Consider the following 27,438-nt stretch of genomic DNA (forward strand, 5'->3'; position numbering starts at 1 on the left):
TTTTAAACTTTACATTGCATATTTAATAGAAATTTGACAACTGGGAACTGGGATATTTTGAAATCCAGATCTTCATTTGTAATTGACTAAAACATACACGTGTTCTTTTATCTAACGCATACAACAAAGACTTTTTTATGCTACTTAAATTTTAGATTTATGTTACATCTATGTATTAACTTTGTGCAAAGTTTGACTTTCATAAAAAGCCAACAAGTTTTCATTACAACATCCCAGTGTACAAATATATAATTCTCTCCATTTTACAGACAAAACTCTAGAAATCTGTAAAGCAGAATTGTGTACAAAAGTTTGCAGTGGCTATAAAGGTAGAATGTTCACCGTTCACAGTCTGAATCTCGTGGAGATTCATCAAGTCTGGCTGAAACCTATTTAAGTCGCCAGATTAACCAACAATTCTTTAATAACTCGATTCCACAGCAACTATCAACCATAAGGCAAAACGTTTTTATACTGTCGCAATAGGAAAGTTAGAAAAAGCTTACCTACATTGTAACTTTCATTTGAGCACGGCATCATGGGATATGATACGTGCGCACGAACTGCAGTCCAGACGGACATTGGCGAAGTTAGACAAGGCCGCCAGTATTATAATAACGCACGTCACAGATCCCGATCAATCGAGAGCATACATATCCACCCACGCGCGAGAGCGGCCCTCAACCGTTGCTGCTCGTTTGCAACACGTATTGAAAATGTCGAACTGGCATAGCATCAAAAAATATGCAATGTAATATTTCTGAGAAAAACAGGGACCATTTAAGTGATACACCATATTTCCCTCATATTTAATCATATTCGACCATAATTATGAAAACGCATGAGTAGTGTGACAGTTTTCAAACAATAATTGCTTTAAAAATGCTGTGTTTAGCTTTCGCCCTTCCATTCTGTACTAACTAGAAAATATGTTAACAATAATGCGACCTCTGTCTGTTACATGGCAACTGAATTCACAAATGTCCATTTTCTTTTCAAATTCCCAGTACAATATGAAATTAATGTGAGACTCTTGAGAAAGTCGTATTCGCTTCTTTTATTTGTACTATTTAGCCTGTGCGTTATCACCGTAAATTCCACAAGCACATGCGGAATAAGATCAAGGGTTTACATCTCACAACGGTACAAAATTACATACGACACCAGACGCTACCACCAGAATTGCTCCTTATCGTCAAGCACCACCATGGGCACCACTAGGTGTTCCTGACTGTCGCAAAGTGGTTCGATCTGGTTCAGTTTGGTCGCTTCTAGTCTTCGTTGGGTCTTCCGTTTAGCCCTGTTGGGAAATCGCAAAACAGATTGGCCTAGACCGCCCTCTGTTGGCCACAGTGGCCGACTGATATCAGCTGACATATTGTGTAATGTAACGGATGTTGTATGCAGAGAGCATTGCTGCTACTGTCCTTGCTTGGAACAAAGTAAATACCGTGAACTGCATGCACACAAACCTTGTCCAACCAAATTTTGCTTTTGAAAATGAAGCATGGAGTATAAATCAAACGCATGTAGACCCACTAGCTGCACATGCTCAGAAGACTACACAGTGAGGAAATGCAGTCTGGTTCCTTGAACTGACGATTCTGACGACTCTTCATAAAAGATCGACACTGTCTGTACTGCAAGGCTGACCGAAGCTTACTTGTTTCAATGCAGGTAAGCTTGAACACTTACGTTGGGAGTGACGCATGGTATTGGTATTAATTTGAAAATACCAAGCTTCGCGTTCGACATATAGCCCCTCACTGAAAAATGTTGGGTTTCGAAAGCAACCTAGATTGCATTGGTAGGCACTTAAACGTGGTGAGCATCAAATGATTTTTTTCCTGAGAAAGTTAAAGACAATGTACTCGGAACATTTTACACATTTTCGGGACTGGAGGCAATTCCTATCCCTCTGGCAGCTCCTTGGACCGCCATTATGATCCTGAAATTTTGGGAACCTGACCAGGTCTAAAAGCCAGAACCCTGGGAACCAGACCATATGGCCAGTCATATTTGCGTGAAATTGCACACGATGCTACGTTATCGACTGCAGCAACTTCCCATAGACGTACGCAATTTAACTTTAAGCCGTAGCCAAGAGGACGTAATTCAGACACGGCCCCAGTGTGAGCACAAAGACGAAAGTAAAATTAAAATTCTTTTTCGTGTGACAGACGTGTTCTGATTGAATAGTACGAATGGTAGCGCACACATTAATGGGGTGAAAAATATTAAAGGTGCCTTACTTGAAGCAATCACAGAAACATATGGCGTCCAGACAGGCATCTTTCCAATACTTGGTGCGTTGCTGTAGCACCCCCACGCAAGGATAAGTGTCGGACCGGCAGTAGGTGAAGACGAAGATGATGGTCAGGAGGCAGGCGGTTGCTATGCCAACATAGATGCCCGTCTCCTTGACCGAGCCCCACCTGGGAGTGGCAGACAGAATCAGCATGTGGATTTGATCGATTTAGCAAGTTGGGAGCTCACTGTGTTTACCTTGGTGGCGCATCCAAGCGCAGAGCCGGGGATTAAAAAAATACGGTGCGTGTAAAAACTCGATGCCGAAGCCGGGGAGAAGGTTTCAGCGCCCAAAACGCGGGAAATCTAATTTGCGTCTTGGCTCCAGACGAGCAACGTTTGTGTGTTCGGCGTTGGTCGGAATGTTAAGGTTTGGCAGCTCGAGCGCACTTTGGAATTATCGATCGGTCGTGCCAAACTCACTTAGATGCCGCTGGATATTCAGAATTTGAATGAGAACATTGAAATAAATTATTACAGAATGTTGGATTTCCAAAAACACAAACGAAAGTTTTAGCCGCCTTCAACAGTCTCATGTCGATTTCCAACCCACCTGCATTTGCTACGTCGAACTACTTTTCCTTAATCTTCGCGGGAAGCGTCTAGTACATTTTGAAATATTTGCAACCTTTTCTCTTGCTTTTTTTTCTAAAATGTGGAATTTATACATGTACAACGAAATGAATGCCCCAAACCTACGGTACTATATAATAACCGAATTAACGAACAACCTCAAACAGATTTTAAAATACCCTGGAAATTATATAAAACAAATTGTCAAAATATAATATACCTTCCCGAAATTCCTTTCATTTGATAAAAAAAATACAAAAAGGATCTAAAGAAACTTAAATTCTCTTTTCTGTAATAAATCGTGGCGTGTTGCGCTTGCCAACGCTTTCAAAAATTAATACCTTCATCAAAAACTCCAGTATTCATGCCTAGAATGAGGAATTCTGCTCTGTAGAGAGCACAAGGCGTATACTATTTTTGCAGATTGATTATTACGGTTTGGTTAATATTTCAAGAGATATCGTGTGAAACGCAGCAGGTTCTCGATGTTTTACTCCCGGACTTTGTTCGACGAATCAATCGTGACCGCGCCCCAGATCGGCCGGGCCCCGTTGAATTCGTCTTGAATGGATGCATTCGCCCGTTTTAATAATCGCAAGAAATCCAATGGCGATACATCGTATCAAAGACTCCTTCAAAAGATGTAGAAAGTATCTAGAAAAAAACCCATTTTGATTAATTTGTTTTCCCCCTATTGCAATTCAAAGCACTTGGGGAAATTTCCAATTTCCTGTGATACAAAATGCAACTCAAGTAATGAAAATATACGAGGGAAAGTGTGAAAGGCCGTGTATTGATTTTGTCCGACTGAATTTCATATATTTCGCTATAACTCGAATCTCTGGTAACAAGTGATCAGGTTACCATTTCGAAGAAAGGATTTAGGTTACCTGCAAATTTATATAGCCTTCATTTAAAGCATCGTTCCCATGAACCCCCACCCGATTCGCAATCTTTCAAATCAGACGGTGTCTTTTCTTTATATGGCTGGGGCTATCCACTGTGGCGCGGTAATGGCAACAAGAAGTAGAGCCGCAGCCACCATGGACCATACCCACCTCATCTGACTAGGCCTGGAATCGATGATGGCGGCCACCAGGGACTGTAGGAAACATGAAGTGAAGCAAAACAATCTCTAAGACCGGAAGTGATTGAATCTGCCGCTTTTGTCGTTAGTTTTAATTGGACTAGCTTTCATGCGCACACACGGAACACTGTGTTCATTGATGCGTGTTACGATATTTCTAATACATAATCTCCCGTCAATGACAAAAACGATAGGAACATACTTATGCCACCGCCGAGCTAACTTAATGAATCAGTTTGGCATTTTAGAAGATGAAGTCATTCAAGAAAGAAATCAGGCGTGCAAGTCAGCTCATAGCCGCGCAGACCTGCACCTCTTTAATACGCGTGCGTGTTCTCGAATGACTTCGGATGGGTGTCATGTTGAGCATGCGCTGTTCTGCTGTTGGAGTACCAAAGTGGCTCACTGGCTGCGGCTTGACATAATAGTCACGAGCCTACGGAAGCCACAACCTAACGGCTAGTAAATCAATGTTTCAATAGAGACGTATGCATTAATGTGCCAAAAACAAATATTCATTCCGCCACACATTATCAGTGAGTGAGAGAAACTCAGGCGGTGTTTAATGTTCCGCTTCGTGCCCAGCACTGGGCTACAACCAACAAAAATGTATTCAATGGTTAATACAGGCGATTCACAATGAGCACACCTTCAAGAGTTTGGAACACGTTGGCCAATCACAATGCACTAAATCTGTCGACCCTTTCCAAACGCATTGAGTCAACAGATATCGCGCCTTGTGATTGGCCAAAGCGTTTTAAACTCTCGGCGGCGCGCTAATGTGAAACGCCCGTATTGTGAGAAAAGTGATGTAATATTGGGAACGGACTTCAAGGCAAATTGTAATGACAGCTTAGTTAATTAATTCCAATAGATTTCATCGGAAAGTGTGAATTAGCGCTGCCTCGACTAATTTGGTAATGCAGAGTTTTTCCAACTGTTGAGTGTTGAGGGATTCCAAATTCCAAAACCATTAGAACAGTTTTGTTACAAATAAAAAAAATGATGGTCTTTGCATTTATTTGCTTTCATTAAACAAGTGTAAAGTTGAGGTTTCTGGTTATAAATTCCATTTTTTAATTTTATTTTGCTGTACGACAAACTTGCCACATACCTGATGTCTTTGAAAATTGACGTCAAAATTTCTAATCCAGATTTTCTTAACGTTTGACAATCAATTAATGATGAAGACGTTTTTCTAATTGGGAATAATCAAGTGCATTTTAGGACTGGAGACCATTTTAATCAACCTCAACGGCTGAGTTAGTCAGAAATCAAGTATCATTTGAATAGTTACGCTTTGCTTGAATTCTCCCATGGCAAAAATATTCAAAAATCCCCTGTGAATTTTGTCTTCGTCTAATTTAACGAAGGCTTAGCGTTCATAATCCCGGGGAACATAAGCAGCTTGAGAAATAAAGCCCTTCTTCAGGGAAAAAAAGGAAAATTACATCAAATTTATTGCGTTGGTCCCAAAATATGTCTTGGTGAAGTCAGTTCCCCGCTCCGTGTTGGGAAAAGCATTTGTTAATTTCCTGACCTAAGCCGGGAGCTCAGGTGCGACTTTGCAAGGGCATTAATAACTCTCCCTGTGTATATTCGGACCGCCGAGGCCAGAACAAAATTACGCCTGGTTTCTTGGGTGCACAAAATCCTTCGATTTTGCCCCTTTGCTTGTCCACAAAAATGAGACATTAAAAAAGTCTCCAATCGACCGAACCCCCCCGCTCGGAAAAGATGCCGGTTTTGTCTGGAATGGTCACGTAGTCACGTACAAAAAGACCTCGTTGCGGATGATGCTGCCATTGGTGCGTGCAATGTGGAGCCCTACGTTCATATTTGATTGAAGTATACGCCGTAAGTGGAAGCACTCCTCATTGGTTGAAAAGAGCCATGTTGTCGGGGGCGGGGGATGTTCATTTTGTTGTTAGCGAATACGCGGTACGGCCGTTTCAAAATAGTGCACCACCAAGGGTTTGCAACCCGTTGGCCAATCACAGTGCGCGAAATCTGTCGACCAAATGCGCGTTTTGAAAGGGTCGACAGATTTTGCGCGTTGTGAATGGCCAACGCGTTGCAAACTCTCTGTGGCGCACTATTGTGGATCGCGCCCGTGTTGATTGCAAGCAGAGCGTGCATTCCAGCGAAGCGCAGTCCCTTCCAAAGGAGCCCCCTTTTGGAAGACAAATTGCGCACCCTGTTGGTTCAACTCGGAGCTCATCCAACTCAGACTCTTCAAACCTTAACCTAACCCCCTAGGGTGTTTGAAAAAATCATATTGAAATCGGAGGATTTAGAGTTGTTAGGGTTTAACAGGAAGAACATCTCTATTTCCAGTCCACAGATCACTAGTGCCCGGAGGTCATCTTATGCCCTCTACTTCGATGGCTCCTTGATGGTAAGCTACGATATTAAAGATCAATTCTGCTTAGCATTATCGACATTTTATGCGCAAAATGATGCCGGGGCCAGTTGCAAAAAAACTGAAGCTTTGACGCGAAGGATTGGGGGAATTATAATGAAGATGATTCTTACTGAACCTTGATATTATTAGTGACAATAGACGCAATATCTCTGGCTCGAGCCTTTTGTATCTCGAAAACACTAGTCTTTTCCTCTCTGGCCTAACCTAAGCCTGTTGCAATTTGAAGCGAATGCTATAATTCCGGAGTAACGACTGGAGAGGATTATTAATGATGAAAACATTTACAGAAAAAAAAGATTTCCAATTGATAAGATGACAGCGGGCGGGACTGTGATTTTATCGCCGCTGGCCACTGGGCGCTCGAGAGCACGACAATGCACGGTTCCTCCGCTTGGCCTTGTTTCCAGCCTGCTATCGGTCGGGCACCACCTCATCAAGTCAAGGTTCACGGCGTTAATCTGACGCCGTCCAGCACTGTTTCAAGTGCGGAACCAGACGATGCAGGCTCGAAGCAACAACCACCTCTACGAGCAGTCATGCTCAAAGAGTAGTCATTCAATATGCACGGAAAGAAGTCTTAAAGTAGTCATGTAAATACTTCGTCATGCTATTGGAAGAAGTACTTTATACTTGAACAGCCATACTATAGTAGAAAGTAGCGTTGCTTTGAAATAGTAATGAAGTAGAAGCAATCATGCCAGAAAGGTATTCATGTCATGCTAGCCCCGTAAAACTAGTTATGTCTAAAAAGAAACCACCGAGTCAAAATGAACGAACATGGTCATCCTTAACACAAGTGAAATTTGTTTTTAAAAAGTGAAATCTTGTTGGATCCTTGGGATGCATAGTATTAACAGCGCAGCTGCTGATGGAAGAAGCTATGGGTTCCGAATGGGGTAAATCATCGGCATTTGCCAAGGAAAGAAAAATGAAACTCGGGCGAAAGCCAAGGGTATTATGGGTAGGAAAACTGAAACCCCCAAGCATGTCAAACCTCTTGTCAGGGAAATTTGACACGAAGGTCAAAAGCGTCAAATTTCAGCGGCCAGGATTCCACCGAGAGCAGGAGATGTGATTAGACGCGTGTCCCCCATCTCGTTAAGCGTCGACCATTTTCGGCATTTAGCCAGGATCATTCTCCAACGCCAAAAGATCAGAGCACGAACAGGTTTCAAATAAACCTCAAGTGCTTCGATTCGATTATTTTTCCTGGCAAAGCATTCCAATACGGCAGAATGGTTGATTGGTCAATCAAAGTCCTGCAAAAGGCCGATATATTCATTATGTACTTCAAAACCTGAGGTGGAGGAAATCTCCCTTTTGCTTCACGATTTCTACCAAGTTCCTTGCTATAAAGTATTGCAAAACTACGATGCTAATGTTAACGTTTGAAGCAGAACAGGACATGATTGTTTTCCTGTAGGCCTACAAACATCCTGTGCAAGGATGTTACATCGGCGTCTTGAATTGTGTTTTACAAAAAGTGACCAAATAATTGAGGTTATTTTCTTTTTTAACGCGTCTTAAAATATTCGACTGTGAAAATAAATATTCAAATATTCGACAATTAGTGGAATATCTTAGTAAGATGCTAGTAAGATGGAGATACCAATAACCAATTGCGTAAAAAAAGTGTGCCTATGTGGACTCCGCATTTATGCTCTTCATTTGGACTGTTAGAAATTACATTCTTACAACACACGGTGACATTTTCATTTGGTCTCATACCTTCTTCCCCCGTGCTACCGGTGTTATTTCGTTCGCGAAACGTGACTTTAAGCTGCATCAGCAGTACCCGCCAAGGCACGTAGGCCTTCCAGGAGCGCGGAACAATTACACCACCCCGCCTGACGCCGGCGGTGATTTCCCCAGCGTGTTCGGGACTGACGACAGGAGCCTGTGCGAGACAGGACATAACCGTGTGCGTCGGCATGGCAACTCGCGCCGATACCAATCTCAAACAGGAGCGTGTACAGTCTTAAGACGCGGCATTATTAGGAGGCCGGGGGGAGCAAATTGTAGCAGGCAAACATTAGGTAGGAGGTTGAAAATTGAAACAGGGTATTGGGGGTGGCGGGGAGACGATCCGCAAAGCAGCGGGAAATTGGACGGACGCCACGGACGTGATTAAGACATTCTCAACAAGTCAGTCGGGTTGATTAGGCTGGCCCCGCGTCCCTGGCCTCCCTATGTCAATATGATTTAAAGATCTGGCATACGACTCGGGGGGAATGAGTCCGCTTCATCAGATTTCATAAGGTGAAAAGTTCGCCCTGCCTAGAAAATACATTTACACGAGAGGATATCAACCGTCGTCATGGTAAAATGTTATAAACACACTCAACGGCCAATCGAACGCTGTCCACGCACAGAGTCCACAGAGTGGTCAAAGCTACCTCTGCAAAAAGAATCGATTTATGCTTTGTATCTGTAAATTTCTGAAATGGCATCAGTTCATTTTTTTGTAGTTTGGGCCCGAAGTTATCGAAGGACATTTAGGTGTGATCCAGAAGAAATGACGGCTAGGGCATACGGTCGGACCGAAACGTCGAGTTAAACACATTTCTCAAAAATTTGTTTCTCAAAAATACCTCAAGCACTTGTTTAGAGTTATTCCAACAAACATTAAAAAAAACCCAGAAGTACCAAACTCTCAATCACAGACCATTTACCCAGGGATGTGTACCTTAAGCTCAGAGCTGGTTCAGTGCGTGTTACGGCCGGCACAATATCAAAGCAGAAATTAAGTTGGATTATGTAACACTTTCTCTAATGATAAAACATATATTCCTGTCTACCACTTTGTTTTCTTGTAATATTTTAAGTCAGGGTACACCCTTTCTAAAAATATGCTGCTCAAGATATTTCATCCTATACATTCTTAGAAAAGTGTACCACAAAATTGGGGAATTTTGCCTCATTAAAACTTCGTTTCTACTTGAAATCGATAAATAAAGAAGATTTATTCGTCAAAACGAATAGATTTAAGCACCGTGTCGGCGCGTCGTCTCGGCACAACCACGGTTGCACTGTACATGCTGCATGCTGCAACGCGTGTCATGTGGTCGCGAGTTTTCTCGAGAAAAGTCGAGAGCGCCTGCGGCATAATAACAATCCGTAACACGCATGGAACCAAGGTCACGCATGTGTTTGCACTGGGGCCGCTCGCGGGTGCACATCCCTGGGTAAATGGTCCGTGTCTCAATGAAGTTAAATTAGACACATAAGATCATTTTGAGAATTCTACCATCACGAATCCTTAACTCGTCCTCCCCACTTTTACTGTCCAAATACTGACATCCTTGGTATTCTTTCCATCTTTTCCAGCGACCTTCTCTTTCCCCCCCTTGCTGGATATAGCGACGTGGCTTTGACCGCTACCGTCCCTTTCGCAATCCGCCAATTGACCACGGCGCCATCTGGACTCGGTGGAGCCGTCGAGGCGCATTAATGTAGTATCAACAAGGGAATGTTTCTCCCCGATAATCCGTCACTCGCCCGGGAAGGACTCCATTTCCCGATCAGCACGGCTGGCAAAACCCCCTCGTCAAAGCAGTCTGACACGCGCGCACCACGCCTATAGAGACTCCTTCGACCCGCATTAATGCTGTTTTTCACATTCTGCTGGATTGCCAGGGAATTTTTGCCCGGCGGGCTTTCATGCCCCGGGCGCTCACCCCTAGCGCCATCTTCCTCTCGTTTCGCAAACATTGAAAGTGACACCCTTCCAGAACCAACTTCATGAATTTTTTATATAAAAATACCCACACTGTCACAGATTTGCCTTTCAAAGATCGCCAGTGTTGAGGGAGAGAAAAAGAATCCGATTGAAATTGGAAAGACGGACGAGCATATTTGACACAATTCGGACTTCCTTGTTACGTAGGTCGGCCACTGTGGATCGGGAAAATGAGAGGGTGAGAGTTGAACCAGAGACCGGGTCCTTTCAAGTGAAGGTGTCCTCGTCACAATGGCAAGCTTACTGGAATTCATTGGTCGCTTCCAGTCTCATGTTGCAAAATACGTTGGGCTTCTGTAATAATCCAATACGCCACAAGAGTCTTCTTGGAGCAAGACTCGAACCGAGGACCGTATGGTTGGAAGTGCAGTCGAGTCATAGCCCTATAACTATAACCCAGTCTTTCCTAAATCATCTTGTCTCTTTCATTTCAGTGCTGCAAAATGGGAAAGAATGACAATTCGCTCAAATACGTCCTTTTGAAATGGGAGTCCGACCCGGGACCCGATAATTGAAATGGTAGGTGATTTCACCCCTTCATGGGTACCGGGCTGGACCAAGAGAGGGCGCATTTTCTCAGCAACGGAGGGGTCGCCTCGCTACCAACAAATTGAGCACTCCTGACCAAAGCGGCTCTTTTTAACCGATACGGGAATGCTTCTGCTCGGGGCGCGCACAAGAGAGCTTCCAGGATGGGCTGGCAGGCTTTAATCTCGTATTTAAAAATAGGAAAGTTTCGAGTCAAAACGACCCTAGCATAGAGCAAACATGTCGTTTTAAAACTTTTTTAGCGATTCATTACAGTGAGGTATCTTTAACGAAGCAGCCACAAAGCGATTTAATACAAAGCATACGAGCATTGTGCATAGATTTCGTCACCGCAGGTTTTTTCCACTGTAATGGTTCTACATGTACGCAGAAAGGGCGAAAAGTTATTGACTTTGTGAGCACGTCTCCAAAAGCCGTCAGAATCACGTACATCCATTCATTAATAGGATTGAGTTTCAAGCTTTTATTTGCTTTAAGCAATGATTTCCGGAACGCAGAGTACACCCCCCCGGTACTGGTGTCGCACGAAATCTGTAGGCCTACTCCCATGTAACTCTGTACTTTTTTCCTGCTGCCTAGTTATTATGCACCTTACAGGGAGCCCGATTTTTACGGAGTTTTCACCGCACCTTAGCGTTCCTATAATGCCGCATGCTCACGCGCCATGCATCACAGTTAGATCCTCTCAAAATGACACGAGTGGTTTTCCTGTTTAGTTTCCTTAATGTTGTGTTTTCGTCCGATTGGAACGTCAAGTTCTGAAAGAATTATCACTGCAAATATCGCCGCGTATCTGTAGTTTAGATCAGTCAAGGTCCGCTGAAACCGGCCTACCTCCGTATTTTTTTCGTATTCCGTCCGTAGTCCGCCGCGCGGCCCTCGGGCCGTGGCCGAGAATTGTTATTCTTTATATCTTGCCGCCATCAGATGCATATCAATTATTCACGCTCTCTGCAATCGATACGGGCCATTGTAGAGCTCTGTGCCTGATACTCCGGCGTCCAGTTTTTTTGTGTGCGCCTGCATTATAAACCTTGTGCCTTTTCCCTTTTCGTCGCCACGGCAATGCCGCGCATGCAATCCTTCAATTATCGCGATAATCATTTTTCATGAATAAGATATACACAGCGTGGCGTGGGGAGTTTGTTTTGGTTTTTTTTTACTCCCTTTTAGCTCTCTCGGCGATCGATTTCAGTGGTGTGTGGAATTTCCGCCGCTCGAGTGAGGCTCGAGCCCGGCGCGTATCTCGTGAGGTACTGACCGTGGCTGAGGTCAGCCTAACGCGGTTGTGACCGTGAACCACAGAGGATGCATTAGCTGTCGGCAGACAGCCTCTATCAGATACGTGGAAAGCATCGCATGACTTCACTGCGTTTTCTCCTTCGTAAATCCGTTCACACTGCACCAATAATGGTCGGCCTCCGTTGCAAACAAAGCTATAAATTCACGACGAATGAAAATACCATTTCATGGCATTACCAATAAAGGCGCAGCCAAAACTAAATTCAAAATATCCTTCTCTTTAAAAAGATCCAGGTCACAAAAGACGGAATATGAATATTTTTACAATAACTGTTTGCCAATTGAGATTAATTCACACGAACTACAGCGTAGGGCACATACATGCATAGGCCTTTGAAGAATGTCATGTAATAGGATTTCTATTTGCACACAGTCTGAGCCGAATTTAGTTAATGGGGCATCCCTTTTAAATTAGTCCTCTTGATAAAACAGAGCTCTGAAAAATCTTGGTGCCTGATTATTTTGCAGTTTATCAAACTAACTCTCAAACACTGCAGCACTGATGCTCAGCTCCTCTGAGTTTTCTCGGTATTCGTCAACACTGGCCAGTGTAGCTACTAGCTCACGGCTAATTGTGCATTAGTTCTGGTCTGACGTCTCTTTGGCGTACACCACTTTACACAAACTGCCACAAGAGTAGAAACAGATCGCTCAGAATTGACACACTGCAGAAACCCGGGTGTTAAATTGGTGTTAATTCAACACCTTGGGTGTTATCGGAGGACTACACTTCGTCTGTTGTAGTCCTCCGATAACACGCAGGGTGTTAAATTAACAGAGCAGTTTTTGCAGACAGAGCAGCTGTCTTTTACGTGATGTGCTTTCTCATTATGCTGCAACGGGGTCTCCGGGTAACCTCTTCCCCTCTCTCAGAGCAGGTGAAAATTGGGCCCGGTCGGATTCGCAGGCTGCGACTGAGGCAGCAGGCACGCCTTCTCTATCTCCCCAGGGCCGAGGGAGAGCTCATTTCGACGACGATACCTCAAAAAATAAGCATTTGCTGCTTCAAAACGGAGAAGCATGACTATGACAGAGAAGAAGGTGTTCCAAATTCCTCGCTTTTGCACCTGTTCATGTGTACGCGTTTTCCCCTTCCGGCTCACCGCGTCACCACGATTCATACTGATGCTCAAGCACGCGCAGACCGATCTCACATCCAACGAAATTCGGAAACGTATCCGCCTTATTCTCGACAACTTGATTTGCCGAAGCGTGGGAAGGGTCGGGTAACCGCTAAACAGCCTTAGACTGCGTCAGAAAAAAAAAATTGACGGCTTACAACAGATCGTGTGGCTGTTCAAGCTGCCGAGCCGCCTTATGAATTTACCTTAGGCTTATGTGTTAATATACGTAATGTTCTGGCACAGATCAGCAGTAAGTGTAACCTGCAACTGACCGTCGGCCAAGCGAGTTAACTTGAATCATACCACGACAATGCGCTGGTTTGGCAGGGCGAAAGTCTGGTGCCAAGAATTGTGAGATGCATGAACAGCCGGAGAGAGCAAACAGGCTCTATGTTTCCTCGACATTTTTTGGAAATCCTTAACCCTAAAATCCCCATAGATTTTATCTGTGAGGACTCAAAATCACGTCCTCTCTCAAATTGAGTCCTCACATAATTATCTCACATTTGTTTCATTACGTCAAAATGGGACACAGTTTTATACGAGTTGGCTTACTTTTGTTCCTCTTTGGCCTCCCCCGTCCGACAGCACTTTTGGTAGTCCGGTCCCGGTCGTCCATCGCTGCAACATTCCGTGAACTTGTTGAGCGAGCCGTCGTCGTTGTAGGCAGGGCAGTAGTACGAGTTGCCGGGCAGGTCCTCGGACTTGCTGCGGTCCACGATGCAGAACGTCCCGCTCTTCAGGAGCTCCGAGGACGCAGTGTGAACTGCATCAACAGATGAGAGGAGCTTGTAAAGAACAGGTTGATTTGTGGGATGTGGTTTTGGATATACCAGTGACTGAAATTTCGGAATTACAGTCCAGACAGTCACAGGTCCTCAGTGGTTGATCACAAGTCCACCGCAAGTCTAGCCTTAAGAGGGTCACAAGCCAGGACCACAAGTTTATAAAGATGGCGGAGAGCATCCAGAAAGAGTACATTCGTCATGTTTCAATCGAAACGCGGAACTACCCCGGTTCATCCCCCCACAAAAATGGAACACAACATCCAATCAATCGCATACCGATAGGACTGTCCAATAAGCCTTTGGCGGGTTAAATTTGAATAAAGTCTGGTTAGAGTTCTTTAAATTCACCTGTACATAACAATTAGAATTCTCCATATGAAAGGCACTGTTGCTATACTGCGTGGTTCAGGGTAATTAGCTTTTGCTTAGTTACGTAAGAGACGCCTTGCAACAATACACTACTTTCAAGGATAAGAAGGGCACAAAGGAACCAGTCCATTCCAGAGACGGTGGTCGCTATGCAAAATCTTGCCCCGAATCACAAGGTTTTGCAGCAGTGTCTGTAGTCTGGGGAATTCAAGTTGTTATGTTTATGTGCAATCAAATAACTGAGTGTACCAGATTTTATTCAATTTAACTTGCAAAAGGCTTATTCCCCCGGTCTATTTGCACATTAATTGAATGAAGCCATGCAGCTGATGCATAGTGTAACAACTTCAGCTGGGTATGACGTCAGGAGAGTGAAGGGGCACGGCGCATCATGGGAGACCCATCCCTTGATCCTTAATTTTAGCCTCTCCATTTTTCGGCACCCTATTTCAATAGCTAAAAATCAAATACAACCCTTCACACAAGAGCCTTGCAAAAGGTGAAGAAATGAAGAAGATATGCAGAATGTATTTCATATTATATGTGTGGTATGAAATCTAGTCCTTAAAAGGGCATGGCCAGCACCGGATCGTGGGCTAGAGGTTGGACCCTTTACCCAGTGAGGTTTGCCCCTCACTAAAATTAAAAGTAGGCCAATAAATTCAATGGTGAAATTCCGTTCTTTTCTCGAATTGCCAACAATTCCACGGCTATACCCCCCAACCCAAGCCCTCATACATCAATCCCTGCTTCCTGAAAGCTAGACCTAGCCCACATCTAAAAGTCATCGGCTTCTGTCTTGTCCTTGCGCTCTGAGAGAAAATCATGAAACAACTCAGCCTCAGACGCAACTGTTGGCACAGTATCTCACGACCACCTTGTTATCGCCTTGAATTGAAAATGGGTTCACAGACCTCTGTCGGTATTTGCTATCGACTTAGCAAGAGAGGCAAGAGTAATCCCGACCTCGGGGGCACCTTTAATTCCAAAAAAACCTAGCAGGAGGGCCGGGTGCTAAAGAAAAACAAATACAGAAATCAAGGGTCGAAAATGCTAAGCACACGTTGTCGAAATCGAGTTCCTCCCCGTAAGTCTCTGAGTGTCCTGGAATATAGGATTGTAAAGTCTAGCCCTAAGCCACAAAGCAGTGTTAACCGAGTACTTCGTATCGAGTGGGAAATGTAGATTATTGGACATGCAGTCTCACATTCGTAGGCTCCAATTGGGCGGAATTTCGGATCGCCTTAGTGTACAAAATTCGCTACCGTGACGTCATTCAGAGGTCAGAGTTGGAAACCGTGTGGCCACACTCAATTCCCATAAGCAGAAGCTGCATACTGATTTCATATCTACTTTCTCAGGATGATTTCGTGTCACACAACATTAAAATTACACTTCAGTAAAGGCCTATAATTCGGATAAGACTAGACCCCATGCAACATTGAAAGGGCATTTTGTTGCTCTAAAGTCACGCCACGCCACAAATTATTAACTGATTCTTTTTTAGAGCTGCAGAGGGCTGGAACTCGCTTAGCACTTGAGAAGTTGTACTTAGCAGCGAAGGTCACGAGCTGAAAATACCACGCGGTGAAACTTGCTTGTCATAGGTTCCGGCATCTAATTTCCACTGGGTACAAAAAAGCGCTGAGCAGTTGGGGCCAATTTTATTAAGCACAAAAAAGCCTTGCTTAACCTTAAACAACAAAGGTTACCAGCTCAAAATCTAATTGATTTGCATGCTAACCAAAAGACAGGTGAATACCATTCCAAAACAATATACATCACATGGAGTTTGGGCTGGTAACCTGATTTATCAAGCAAGGTGTTTTCATGCTTGAGCAAATTTTATGCTTAAGACGCTCAATGAAATTGGTCCAAGTCTCTGCAGTTCAATTAATCCAGTAACCTTCTCTTTTCCCTTCATGCAGACACCACGTTGCTGATATTTTCACTACATAACGAGAGTATCACATTCGCTTCACTATAAATCACCTTTGAGACACCCTCGGGTGAGACCGGCAGGCCCTTGTTTGTCAGTTTTGTCCATTAGTTTATTTTATTTCCACCCAAAAGGCCTCCGAAACTGCCTCTGTTATTGTTCCCAAAACATCCATCATTCAAAAGCACGCCAATTTCAGATCGCTCCATGTTCTCCATGTGCTCGATTCTTTTTTTTTTCCTCTTGGAGACCTGATATCTTTCGTCTCAACGGTCTTCCTGTCAGCCTAGATTAATCTGGATCAATTTCCCGTATCTTTTGACGAGCGAAGTTGTGTCCTGAGGACACCCATTTCTTTCACCGATTCCTCTAAGAATTCGTCATGAACTGCTCCGCTTGAGGGTATTTTCCAAACACAAAAATCGGATGACGAGTTAAAAAAAAGTCGTGGCTGTACATGCAGTTCTTGTTTTTCGCACATCTAGCAGAGATATTATGGTCTTGATACTCATCCATTTAGTGAATAATTTATGACCAACCATAGACAGCTGTATGAACAGACATGTTCAACTTGAATATTTGGTTTTACGTAATTATTCAAAATAGATTTTAGGATTTATTCACTGATTATGCGCATTATATACAGCAAGAAATGAGACCGAGGGGTACCCCCCCCCACATGTCTAATCGTTATACTGCAAAAACCGGGGTGTTAAAATTTAACACCCGCGGTGTTATCAGAAGACTACACCAACACTTTTCACCGGTGTTAAAATTTTGGTGTTATTTGGTGTTACTTGTAACACCTTCTAGTGCACTGTAACACTTATAGCTGTGCAAAGTAACGTCATTAGTGTTAAAGTAACACCCTATGGTGTGGTCATCTGATAACACCCAAAAGTGTTGATTTTAACACCCGAGGTTTTACAGTGTATACACACTCTAGACTGTTGTTACCTAGCACACCCCCCCCCGATGTCTGAAAAGAATTCCTCAGATTCCAGTGAGACAATGACCAACACAAAGCAGGGTGGGTTCTCTGTCTCATATCTTGCTCCTCGTGGTATTCACCATACGCGTAAATACTCCGAGACTCAACCGAGAGTTGGAAGGAATTATCTAATTGCATTAACCCCACGTTTCACTGCAAACAGAAAAACGTGGGAAAATCGGCCTACCGCACCTCAGAGGGAAAAAAGTGGGAAAAGTGCATTTCCAGACACACTTTGTGGAAAGGAGATCATACAGTTCCCCCTCAAAACTACTCCATATAGGCCTGTGGGACACTGAGATGGTCAGCAGATCCGTGGGTGGGTTATTCAGTAGGTACAAAGGACAGGGGCTTTTGACAAAGTCGGGGTCCAACGAAAAATGCAATGGTCTGCCAAAATGCTGTGGGCGCGGGCGCAGTTTCTTACGGCTTAGCATGAACGCGAAATGAGACGCTGAACTGCAGACGAGCACCGTAAAATTAGGTCGAAGTGAAGCGCCTATTATACGAAACACGGATGCCTGTAAGGCCTGCAAAACACATGCTTCCTATAGGTGTATGTAACACTTAACAATTTGGTCCCATACAAGACAGCTTTCGGAGGTTTGAAAAAAAAAGACTGGTTCTCTAAGAGGGATTTCACCAGACAACACTTTAATATGGCAGCCCTGCGGTGCGACAAGACGTGCAGCCTGCCCACGATCACTTTCGAGTTATTACATCGCTGCCCGTCCTCGAGGTGTTCCTGAAGGGCCATTCCTGGGCAATCATGTGCGGATATTGGCGTTCCTCGAGTGGCTGGCTGGTATTCCGCGCGCGTCTGACATTCCGCTGCGGAACAACTCTGGCGCGAAATCGGACGACACAATTCTGGAATATTGGCTCACATGTTTCGTTTCGCTTTGAAAGAGTCGTTGGCGTGTTTTTTTTTTAATAAACAGGCTCATCGAGGCAATCGATATTTTCACACGGATAATGTGAGAAGTTTTGCTTCAGCTGACGCACGTACCCGTTTTTATTAAGTTGAACATAAGTTTGGGGTCTGTTGCTTTACTTGGTCGTTAAAAAGGGGCGGGTTTGGAACCAAACTTTCGAGTGGCCAAAATTGATTTTGATGGAGCAAAAAACACCCATCAAAATTTGTTGGTGTAGCCCTGATGTCATGAAGTATCAGATTTCTTGTGTCAGAATTTAATGATGGGCAGACCATCCTTCAGTTCCGTCCTCGTCATCTCTGTAAGGATTAGACCATTCCTCCTCATATCGTTGTGGTGTGTGTCCAAATTGTGCCCCCATAGGACTGAGTTGTGTGGAACTGCACTCAAAGGGATAATGAAGTCCGCGACACGTGTCGGTCTATGAATCAGACGCGTGAATCTGGGTTAGCGCCTTGGTAATTGTACCCTAAAAGATGTAAACCAGACTATGAAACATCAGAGTAGGCCATTCGAAGATTTCGTCTCAAGTCACTGTCCTCGCCGTTGATTCTCCCCATGGTGACGCAACAGCGCGTTGCACGGTGTCTCCGTTCCCACGGAAACGGCGTTTAATCGGACGCAATAAAAAGCACTTTAGCGCATTTCCGGACTGCGCAGATGGAGTGAAGAATTGATCGCCGTGCCATTAAACAGACACATCGCGTCTTCTTTTTGAAGGGCCGGAGACGCCGCTATATCTGGATGATGTTGTGAAGTAAGGACAAAAGACCATCGCTTTTCTCCTGAGACAAATGAGCCTGACACAAGCCTTCTGAAGTTCTGGTTTATCGTCGACTCCCCACGTCAGCCGCAAAGCTGTGGCTTTAAAACCGAACACATCTGAGTCCTGATCCAATTTCAAGATTCATTTTTCACAGTATCACTCTCGCTTGAGTATCGGTCAGACATTAACCTGAGAGGCAGATGTTATTGCGACGCCATAGTAACACACACATGTTTTGATATCCGGGGTGTTTCCTTGGCCGGCTGTACAAAACAACCGCACTACTGAGTCCAGTGATGTTAAAATTTTACAGGTTCACTCCGCATTCCAGCGGAGCAGGCTTTTTGCTAGCTTGGATGGCATCCTAGGATGTAAGGTGTAAACTGCCACGCATTCCTTTTTCGGATAAATATCCGCCTTCAGCAGAAGCACCCCTTCATTGGTTTTGTTTTTGTTTGCGACCATAACGTGTGTTTTTCAAAATCGTTTGTGAACCAGCGAAGTGAAGCTCCGACCCAAGCAGCCTCTGTTACTAGGAAGACTGCGCCCTCTCTTGGTCCAGCTAAGGGCTTATAGGGAATTGAGACTCCATGTTAGGGTTTGCCACTGTTGTATTGAGAACATGTTACAATCGGCGGAGATGCCGCAAGGTGCACCATCAGCTGCAGTTAAAGTGACAAAAGGCCATAACCTTCGAGCATAGACTAGAACGAACACACGACAAACTGAAGCTTGGTCTTAATCCACCAATCAGTTCTCAACACATAAACAGCCGCATGGTCGAAGAGTCGCCTGCCGCTGAAATAAAAAACAACGTTAAATTTTTACCCGTGGGTTGTTTCCAGCTAGAGATATTCCTCCTCAGTGGTTTTACCTACAAATGGCAAGCGACGCAGCTCAGCGAAGCGAGAAGTAAGACGAGACCCTTCCCCGTCCCCTCAGGCGAAAGTTGATATTATCATCAACCCTGAGTTGCCATCCAAAACTTGTCATCTTTCGATTATGTTTCTTCTTCTCCCCTGCACGTGGGACAACCCTAGCGATTCCGCACACGATTTCGACCAGCAGAGCTGGCGCCATGTCTTGTCTAGTTCCCCGAAGCACGAGGATAGTGTAACACTAGCTTTCATTTGCCATCACCAAGCCGGTGCACGTGCCTGCCGGCCTCTGCTTATTCCCCTGGGTTTTTTTTTTTTGCGTTGTTCGCAGGAGACAGCATGGCGTGATAAGGAGTTTAGGTGATGGCTAAGATCTTCGCGCGATGCCAGTAGACTCGTACAATCACACGGAATGACTACTGCCGTCCGGGAGAATTTCCTGAATATTTGCTCGCCGAACCGCCCGTCGTGACTGTTTCCGCTACATTGTCTCGCAGCAATCCCACCTTACTTTTGTTAGAACCAGCCAGTGCAACCCTATTAGCCTTATACCAAATTTTCAAACGAAAATGTAGCCAATGCTCGGTTATGTTTTCCACTGGGTTTGTTTAGCAGTACGCGCAGAGCAGGCATGCGAGAGATTTTTCTGCGCAAGGGGCAAAAGAATGTACGTCGATCTCGGCGTGGGAAGAAGTGCTGCCATGGCATGATGCTCAAATATTTGTCTACCTAGCGACACCCATAAACACATGCATTTACGGCCGGCGAACCGACTGGTTCTGTACGTAACTGGCAACTTGATTGAGTGTGACAGCAATGGGGCGACGTGAAAGAGGAAACAGTTCTGAAAAGGTTCTTCAGTACAAGTCGTTGTTGTTGACACGATCTGTCCGTTACTATGTACCGTCACATTGATCATGGCTAGCTGCGGACGGCTGGCCGTGCTGGCTTTCGGGAAGAGATTAGAGGCAGCGGTCGGAGCGAAGTGGGGGTTTTCTTTCGGTATCCGGGGCAATTTTCGCTGATAAGCGTTAGCAGCATCGAAGGTGAATCCAGCGAGAATGTCCGCAGACACGAACGAGAACATTACCCGCGCCTCAGTGCCCAGTGTATCACCAAGCAAAATCCCCGCGATGCATTGCATCCGACAGAACGCCTCACGAGACACGCGCCTCGTCGACAGCGGAGGGGAATTAGACAGCAAACATGAATGCTCTTCAGCGAACCGGGCTGTGAATTGACAAGAAAAACCTAACCTTGCCCTCTCTCTCTCTCTCTCTCTCTCTCTCTCTCTCGTTTAGCCTTGATGGGGTAGAAGTCACGCTTCACGCATAAAACACTAAGAGGTTTCCTCGGTTTGCGCTCAGTGGAGAAGCACGAAACAGCATGAAACAGCATGATGACGTTATTCAGTGGTTTTTAATCCTCTTTCATTCACTCGAAAAAAAAAGGACCACTGTACGAGGTATACATATCACGACCTTTACACGTACAACGCCTCCAAGTCACTCCAAACCTTCATCGTATGTTTGGAATTATGTACGGTAGTTGCTTGTGACTATAATGTTATGTGGGACAGCTATGGACATCGAAATCTGCAAGGACAGTAACAATATGTCTCATATCTTGCCTAGGTGTGTAGCTCAACAGATATATTGGAGCTCTTGTCCATTTTTTTTTCGGTAGGCCTAACGGCCTAAACGATGGGGCAGAACCGCTCCAAATCGATTTCTAAGCCCAATCGTGCTAGTTTTACCGGTGGTACTGTCGTTCACTGTCACGTCTCTTGGGTCAGTGGGTCACTGGCTATTGCACCATTGGGTAAGTTCGACCGACGAGATTTGGTCAAATATCGGTCGATGTTGCCCGGTAGCCAGGACATATTTCGTGCATAGGACACCAGGGGAAATTGAGCAGTGGTCGGCAAATTGATGGTCGCCTCTCTATTAAACTTGTCCAGCCTGCAAAAACTGTGGTTTTAAGTTAACACTCCAGGTGTTATCAGAGCACGAAACCATAATACCGAGAGGTTAAATCAACACCAATTTATTTTTTGCAGTGCGGTAACGTTGCTGGTTATAAATAGCCTTTTCCATGAGCTCGTACGTAGAGGGAACCACTGACATGGAAGTAAGTGTGCCACCCGGAACCAATCATAAAAATGACCGACCATAATGCAGCAAGAAATAACGCGAGAGACAACAGAGACTTGGCAAAAAAAAATTGTTCGATCAGCGACCTTGGAGCAGAGGACTGTTCAGCGCATATATAAGTACCGACTTACCATAGTTTACACACTTTGCGTGCAGAACACATCCTGCTTCGGCATTTTTAATGTAGAGTAGAGAATACAGAACTCTAACGGCTTACCACATCAAGGCTTACCACGACGACATCCCACTGATTACCCAATATCGTATGCATCGTTATCTTCTCGGTTCCGTCCCAAAGTGTCCCCTGAACCAAAGAGTCAACAACTTCGGGACTAGAATCATGCATCCATCGATTTTTGTTTCCCCCTAGAATCGATAAAAACAACGCGAGCGCGCATGAAACGCAGGAAGTGATGCTGTATATGTATATTAAGCCGTTTTCAACCGGAAAACGTCCCACAGGGGAAATCTTGTTGACGATGAATGAAGCTGGTTCTTTGAAGCTGGTTCTGGGTGGCGTTTTGAGTGGTGATCTTGAGGCACGAGGGAATCCTATTTTTCTATCGCCATGGACAACAAGTTTCGAAGTTAGTAAAGTACTCCGTATAGTGTAATTCGACAACAAAGACATTAACTGTGGTGGGGCAACGCTCGTGGACAGGTGGAATGCGCGCGTTCTACGCCTCTTTGAAGACTGAAGGGTGCATTCCACCAAATCGTTGTATTTCTGCGCGCGCGCTCATTAATGTTTTGTGATCCCACGGGATTTTTTACAATAAGACAGGCCATAATCAGGAGCCATCATAGAAATATTTCTATCAACAATCCCAAATTTAGGACAGATAGTTTCCAGTTCGGGATATTTCTTTCACAAAAAGCCCCAAATTGCGGACCAATTTTGGATAGAGGCCGGAGGCTAAATTAAGAAATGAGCGCCTAGTTTTACTGCTATTTTGGGGGGATCTTCGTTCAAAGGCGAATGAAAAAATTATTCGTGGCTAACCCTTATGAAATTGAAACGAAAAGTGATCTTCTGGCATTAATCTTGAATTATTCCCAGTGAAAAAACGGAGGCCAACCTCTTCACGAGAGTCAACAGGCGGCGTTATTTCGGTCCGATTTTGCACGTTCTCTAAGGGCGCGTATTTGGTGTAGTGCAACGTGAGCGCAAGTTGAACATTCGGAACCGATTCAGTTCACAACGCACAGATTGCTGTATATGGAGAAGTGAAAGTCGTAGCAGATAATTGGTGTTTGTGAGCTGTTCATAGACATATATCGAACAATCATGTCTTCCACAAAACGATCAGAGATGTAATCAGCGGATGACCGAGTCCCTGGAGACTGGAGTGTTTCTCTTAGGAATTGGACGCGTTTTAAATAGCACCCTATTAAGTGGTCCCATGATAACGATTATCCGTTTTCGATCAATGAAAGATCCCATCTAGGTCCTCCTTTAGAGGGATCTTTAGGGATTGGCGATTCACAATAGTATGCCACCAAGAGTTTACAACACGTTGGCCAATCACAAAGCGGGATATTTGTCGACCCTTTCCAAACGCGTACTAGGTCGACAGATTTCGCGCATTTGACAGGCCATCGCGTTGCAAACTCTTGGTGGCGCACTTTTGTGGAACACCCGTTTTGTCTCTGTGGAATCAACATAAAGATGTGTCCACTTCACAATAGTAGAGCTAAGCTTCAGTCAGGAAACTGTTAGGTTCTACTTCTGACAAGGAAATGTATTTTCAGAGGGAAAGAGCCGGAAGCCAGTGTGTGGTGTGGATAATGGGTCGTTCACGCTGTACTTCACCGCCAGCCGGGCACATACCGAGTACATATGGCATCGATACCCTGCCTCCATTGTTGCCTGCAGCCCTCCCATTAATTATGACAAGTACCTTAATCACGACGCCCATAAGCAAGCACCGATTTATCCATCCATTTTACCTAAGCTGACAAGTCTGGTTTGTCCTTTATCAACCTGCTTTGCAAGACTTCAAAGAAAAGATAAATAGCAAATCTCAAAATGTATTTGATTTGAACTCATCCCTCTAGGCCTATAGCTTAATATTCACAACAGAGGCATTTGGAGCGTATTGACGACTTACCAAAATTGACGACCAGAGCAAAAACAAGTTGCAGCTCCCACATGGCGAGTAGTCCTTTTTGCATGGAGCCAGGCGTCTCTAGAGAACACTCTTCGACCGGGCACAACACAGCCTGTCACCCGTAACGCACGGTCAGTAAGATATCCCCTCTCCCGCTCGCACGACAGCCAGTGATCGAATGAAGTTGCCGGGTGGCTTGATGCTTTTAACAATCGCGTCACGTAGGTGGCGCGCAGGCCCGGTGATGCACGCGTGGCGGACAGCACGCTACTTGATGGAGAGAATCAGGTGGTTTGCACCGATAGTGGTTCGGGGGTGTGTGGGCCCGCTTATACCGCGTCATTCCTTAGTGCTACATGCCGATCGGAAAATCAATCGGGCGGTTCGCCCCGCAGGTTAGCCTGGTCTCTGCAGCATTCTCAGCCCCATCCTGCCTGCGGCAGAGGCTTTCTGACGTGACACACTAGCCTGGTTCTCGTCTCTGCTTGTGTTCCCGCCACCACGAGGCCCGGGTTCGTCAAATAGCAGCCAAATTCTTGAGCGAAACTCTAAACTTTTGTATTTTTGATCCAGTCTCTCCTATGATATCTGTCAGTCTATTTTAATGTTTGTGAATCAGAGACTTTAAAGCGGAATCTAGCTTAGAATTTCCTCTGAATTTAGGAATGACCCCAAAAACAAAGCTGGAGAGTAAAGACTCCGAGTTTATTCCATGTCGACTGATCCAAAACTGGTTGGCAACGCGCTCATACGCACATTCTTCAGCCTGACGCAGACGTGCATTTTGGAAATAACGACACCACCCTATGGTTGAATAGGCATGTGACGAGCGCGTGGCACCTGTTCACGGGCGTCCACGGCCGAATTACACCATATTGCTTCATTTGGAATGGGCCAAACCGACGTTATTAACTTTCTTGTGTGAACTCAGTCTGGCTGGGGCATTTCTTTGGTCTGGGACCAAGTTCTCATCTGTGATAGAAAGGGCAAATGGCCATTGCTAAAAATAAGTCAGTTGAAAGTAATGTGTGAAGCCCCCCCAGGAACGAGGTGAAGAATACGATGACTGTTAGGTGCAATCTCGACAGCTGTTCAGGTTAGACTGGAGACCTGATCTCATCCCATATCAAGTGTGACTTTTGGCACTTATCCGGTTCGTAAGTGACTTCGTCACAAAGGCAGACGCACAACGATTTGCAGGCTCCCATTGGGCGATCGCTGAAGTTGTGCGTTAACTTCCAGTTCCATGATGCCATGTAAACGGGGATCAATGCATGTAACTCTACAGTGCAGTGCATGTGCAATGGGCGTGGTTTAAACTGGAGTGACGTCACACTTGCGAACCGGGCAGCCCTTGTGTACCCACGCAAGTGGAATGCAGTGCCTCTTTGAGATCGGCGGCGGTACGGCCTGCGGAACATTGGTGCTTCGGGCCTTTAATTCACCCTTCACTTCAACAACAACCGGCCTCTCCTAAGCGCACACTCCCCACCTTTCTATCACCAGGTTTTCCGAGGTCTCTGGCGATGAATGCCGTGGTGGCATGTTTGGAATCCCCAAGCCGCGGGCCGGCTTCCAACAACAAGCGCGCTCCTAGCTTTCCGCACGGTGGCTGGTTGCTGGGTTATTAGACCGTGATGCAGGGCGAGATTCATCCAGGCAAAACAAGGCGCATTTCATAAGCACAGTCACTACACACCAGGCGCTAATCAAACACGACGCATGTTTGTCTTTCATCATTAGATCAATACCCTCAAGATCATTATGGGCAAACGTAAATAAGTTCCCCGTTTCCACAGAGGCCGAGCTTAGCCCCGAAGGCACGAATCAGAGGATTTCGTCACGACATCATGCATGGCCGACATATTGGCATCGAGTGTTATGGTTTATCGTGCTCGCCAGCGACATCCACAGTGGCATCAATCACAATTTCAATCGCCACCAACTCCAATGGATCGTCACCATCGTGACATTCGTCACCACGGTGCTCCCGGTCCATTCATCCAGCCTCAGTTCCACAGAATAGACCGTATTCGCGGCGTCCCCAATTTCAGTCGTATTCTTGAACGTACAGTACCAATTCGATACCCGTAATGGGGTGGTACCAGATGATTTGCGGAGTCGGAATGGAATCGAAAAATATAGTCTAGTTCTTTGACTTCAACGCTTTCAAATAAATACACTACGTTGGCGAATACGACTGAAATTGGGGACGCCGCGAATATGGTCTATTACTTATTGCCGAATGCCGCCAAGTGCTTGCTGAAGAAAAGCAGGGTACCAGGCATATTTTCGTGCAATCAGTTTAAGTATAACTTTTCTCAAGAGTGGTTGCAAACCGATTCTTGCTTAGTACATGCACATGAATTTTTTAAGCACTAATTTCTGCTAAATAAATTTAGGGTTATCGCACTGAATCGAATCTACCTTCGAAAATCCTAACAACGAAATAATAAAAACATCGAATAAACGCAAGGCCTCTTTGGCGCAGTTGGCAGCGCGTCAGTCTCATAATCTGAAGGTCGTGGGTTCGAGCCCCACAGGAGGCAAATTACTTCTGTCAAAAATACTGAATATTTTTTAACAGATTTCCTAATTATTTGTAAAGTAATTTTTAGAGTATATTCTACATTGGACCATCATCAGCAGAGTTTTCACACTGAATCGCACCTATCTTCCAAAACCTTGACAACTAAATAAGAAATGTATCGAACAGATGCCAGGCCTCCTTGGCGCAGTTGGCAGCGCGTCAGTCTCATAATCTGAAGGTCGTGGGTTCGAGCCCCACAGGAGGCACGTTACTTCCGTCAAAATACTGAATTTTTTTAAACAGATTTCTTATTATTTGTAAAGTAATTTTTAGGGTATATTCTACATTGGACCATCACCAGCGGGGTCTTCACATTGAATCGCAGCTATCATCCAAAACCTTGACAACTAAATAAGAAATGTATCGAACAAATGCCGGGCCTCTTTGGCGCAGTTGGCAGCGCGTCAGTCTCATAATCTGAAGGTCGTGGGTTCGAGCCCCACAGGAGGCAAATTACTTCTGTCAAAAATACTGAATATTTTTTAACAGATTTCCTAATTATTTGTAAAGTAATTTTTAGAGTATATTCTACATTGGACCATCATCAGCAGGGTTTTCACACTGAATCGCAGCTATCATCCAAAACCTTGACAACTAAATAAGAAATGTATCGAACAAATGCCGGGCCTCCTTGGCGCAGTTGGCAGCGCGTCAGTCTCATAATCTGAAGGTCGTGGATTCGAACCCCACAGGAGGCACATTACTTCCGTCCAAAAACACTGCACAGTTTTTTAACAGATTTCATAATTATTTGTAAAGTAATTTTTTTAGAGTACTGTATATTCTACATTGGACCATCATCAGCAGGGTTT

At 44.8% G+C, this 27,438-nt stretch overlaps 1 protein-coding gene and 4 non-coding genes across 7 annotated transcripts; 4 read left to right on the top strand and 1 right to left on the bottom strand.

The window, feature by feature from the left end:
• Positions 1-24,363, bottom strand: LOC110977329 (uncharacterized). 3 transcript variants are annotated; one of them, XM_087131253.1, is made up of 5 exons: positions 22,143-22,282; positions 13,662-13,872; positions 3,939-3,982; positions 2,253-2,435; positions 1-1,300 (listed from the first exon to the last, which is right to left on the bottom strand). In XM_087131253.1, the coding sequence occupies exons 1-5, from the start codon at positions 22,145-22,147 to the stop codon at positions 1,171-1,173; spliced, it is 573 nt and encodes a 190-aa protein (XP_086987379.1). In that variant the 5' UTR covers positions 22,148-22,282; the 3' UTR covers positions 1-1,170. The 3 variants fall into 3 exon arrangements, with proteins under 3 accessions (XP_086987379.1, XP_086987378.1, XP_022087027.1); XM_087131252.1 differs by having other exon boundaries at positions 22,057-22,282; XM_022231335.2 differs by lacking the exons at positions 3,939-3,982; positions 22,143-22,282 and adding an exon at positions 24,037-24,363.
• Positions 24,364-26,512: 2,149 nt separating this feature from the next.
• Positions 26,513-26,585, top strand: Trnam-cau (transfer RNA methionine (anticodon CAU)). Its single transcript has one exon. It is a non-coding gene; the product is annotated as a tRNA-Met (tRNA).
• A 174-nt stretch (positions 26,586-26,759) lies between these two features.
• Trnam-cau (transfer RNA methionine (anticodon CAU)) lies at positions 26,760-26,832 on the top strand. Its single transcript has one exon. It is a non-coding gene; the product is annotated as a tRNA-Met (tRNA).
• A 172-nt stretch (positions 26,833-27,004) lies between these two features.
• On the top strand, positions 27,005-27,077 carry Trnam-cau (transfer RNA methionine (anticodon CAU)). Its single transcript has one exon. It is a non-coding gene; the product is annotated as a tRNA-Met (tRNA).
• Positions 27,078-27,251: 174 nt separating this feature from the next.
• Positions 27,252-27,324, top strand: Trnam-cau (transfer RNA methionine (anticodon CAU)). Its single transcript has one exon. It is a non-coding gene; the product is annotated as a tRNA-Met (tRNA).
• The last annotated feature ends 114 nt before the right edge of the window (positions 27,325-27,438 follow it).

This window comes from Acanthaster planci, linkage group LG21, assembly GCF_054643075.1.
Source record: "Acanthaster planci isolate LZ-2023a linkage group LG21, COTS_SCS, whole genome shotgun sequence".
NCBI lineage: Eukaryota > Metazoa > Echinodermata > Asteroidea > Valvatida > Acanthasteridae > Acanthaster > Acanthaster planci.

What these genes read in the sequence shown, in the direction of transcription:
- LOC110977329 (XM_087131252.1), bottom strand. Translation starts at nt 22,088, where the DNA reads ATGTGTTCTGCACGCAAAGTGTGTAAACTATG. An exon ending in CGCAAAGTGTGTAAACTATG is followed by an intron (nt 13,873 to 22,056) that starts GTAAGTCGGTAC and finishes CTGTTGATGCAG; the next exon opens with TTCACACTGCGTCCTCGGAG. An exon ending in TGTTTCTGTGATTGCTTCAA is followed by an intron (nt 1,301 to 2,252) that starts GTAAGGCACCTT and finishes ATTTCCCAACAG; the next exon opens with GGCTAAACGGAAGACCCAAC.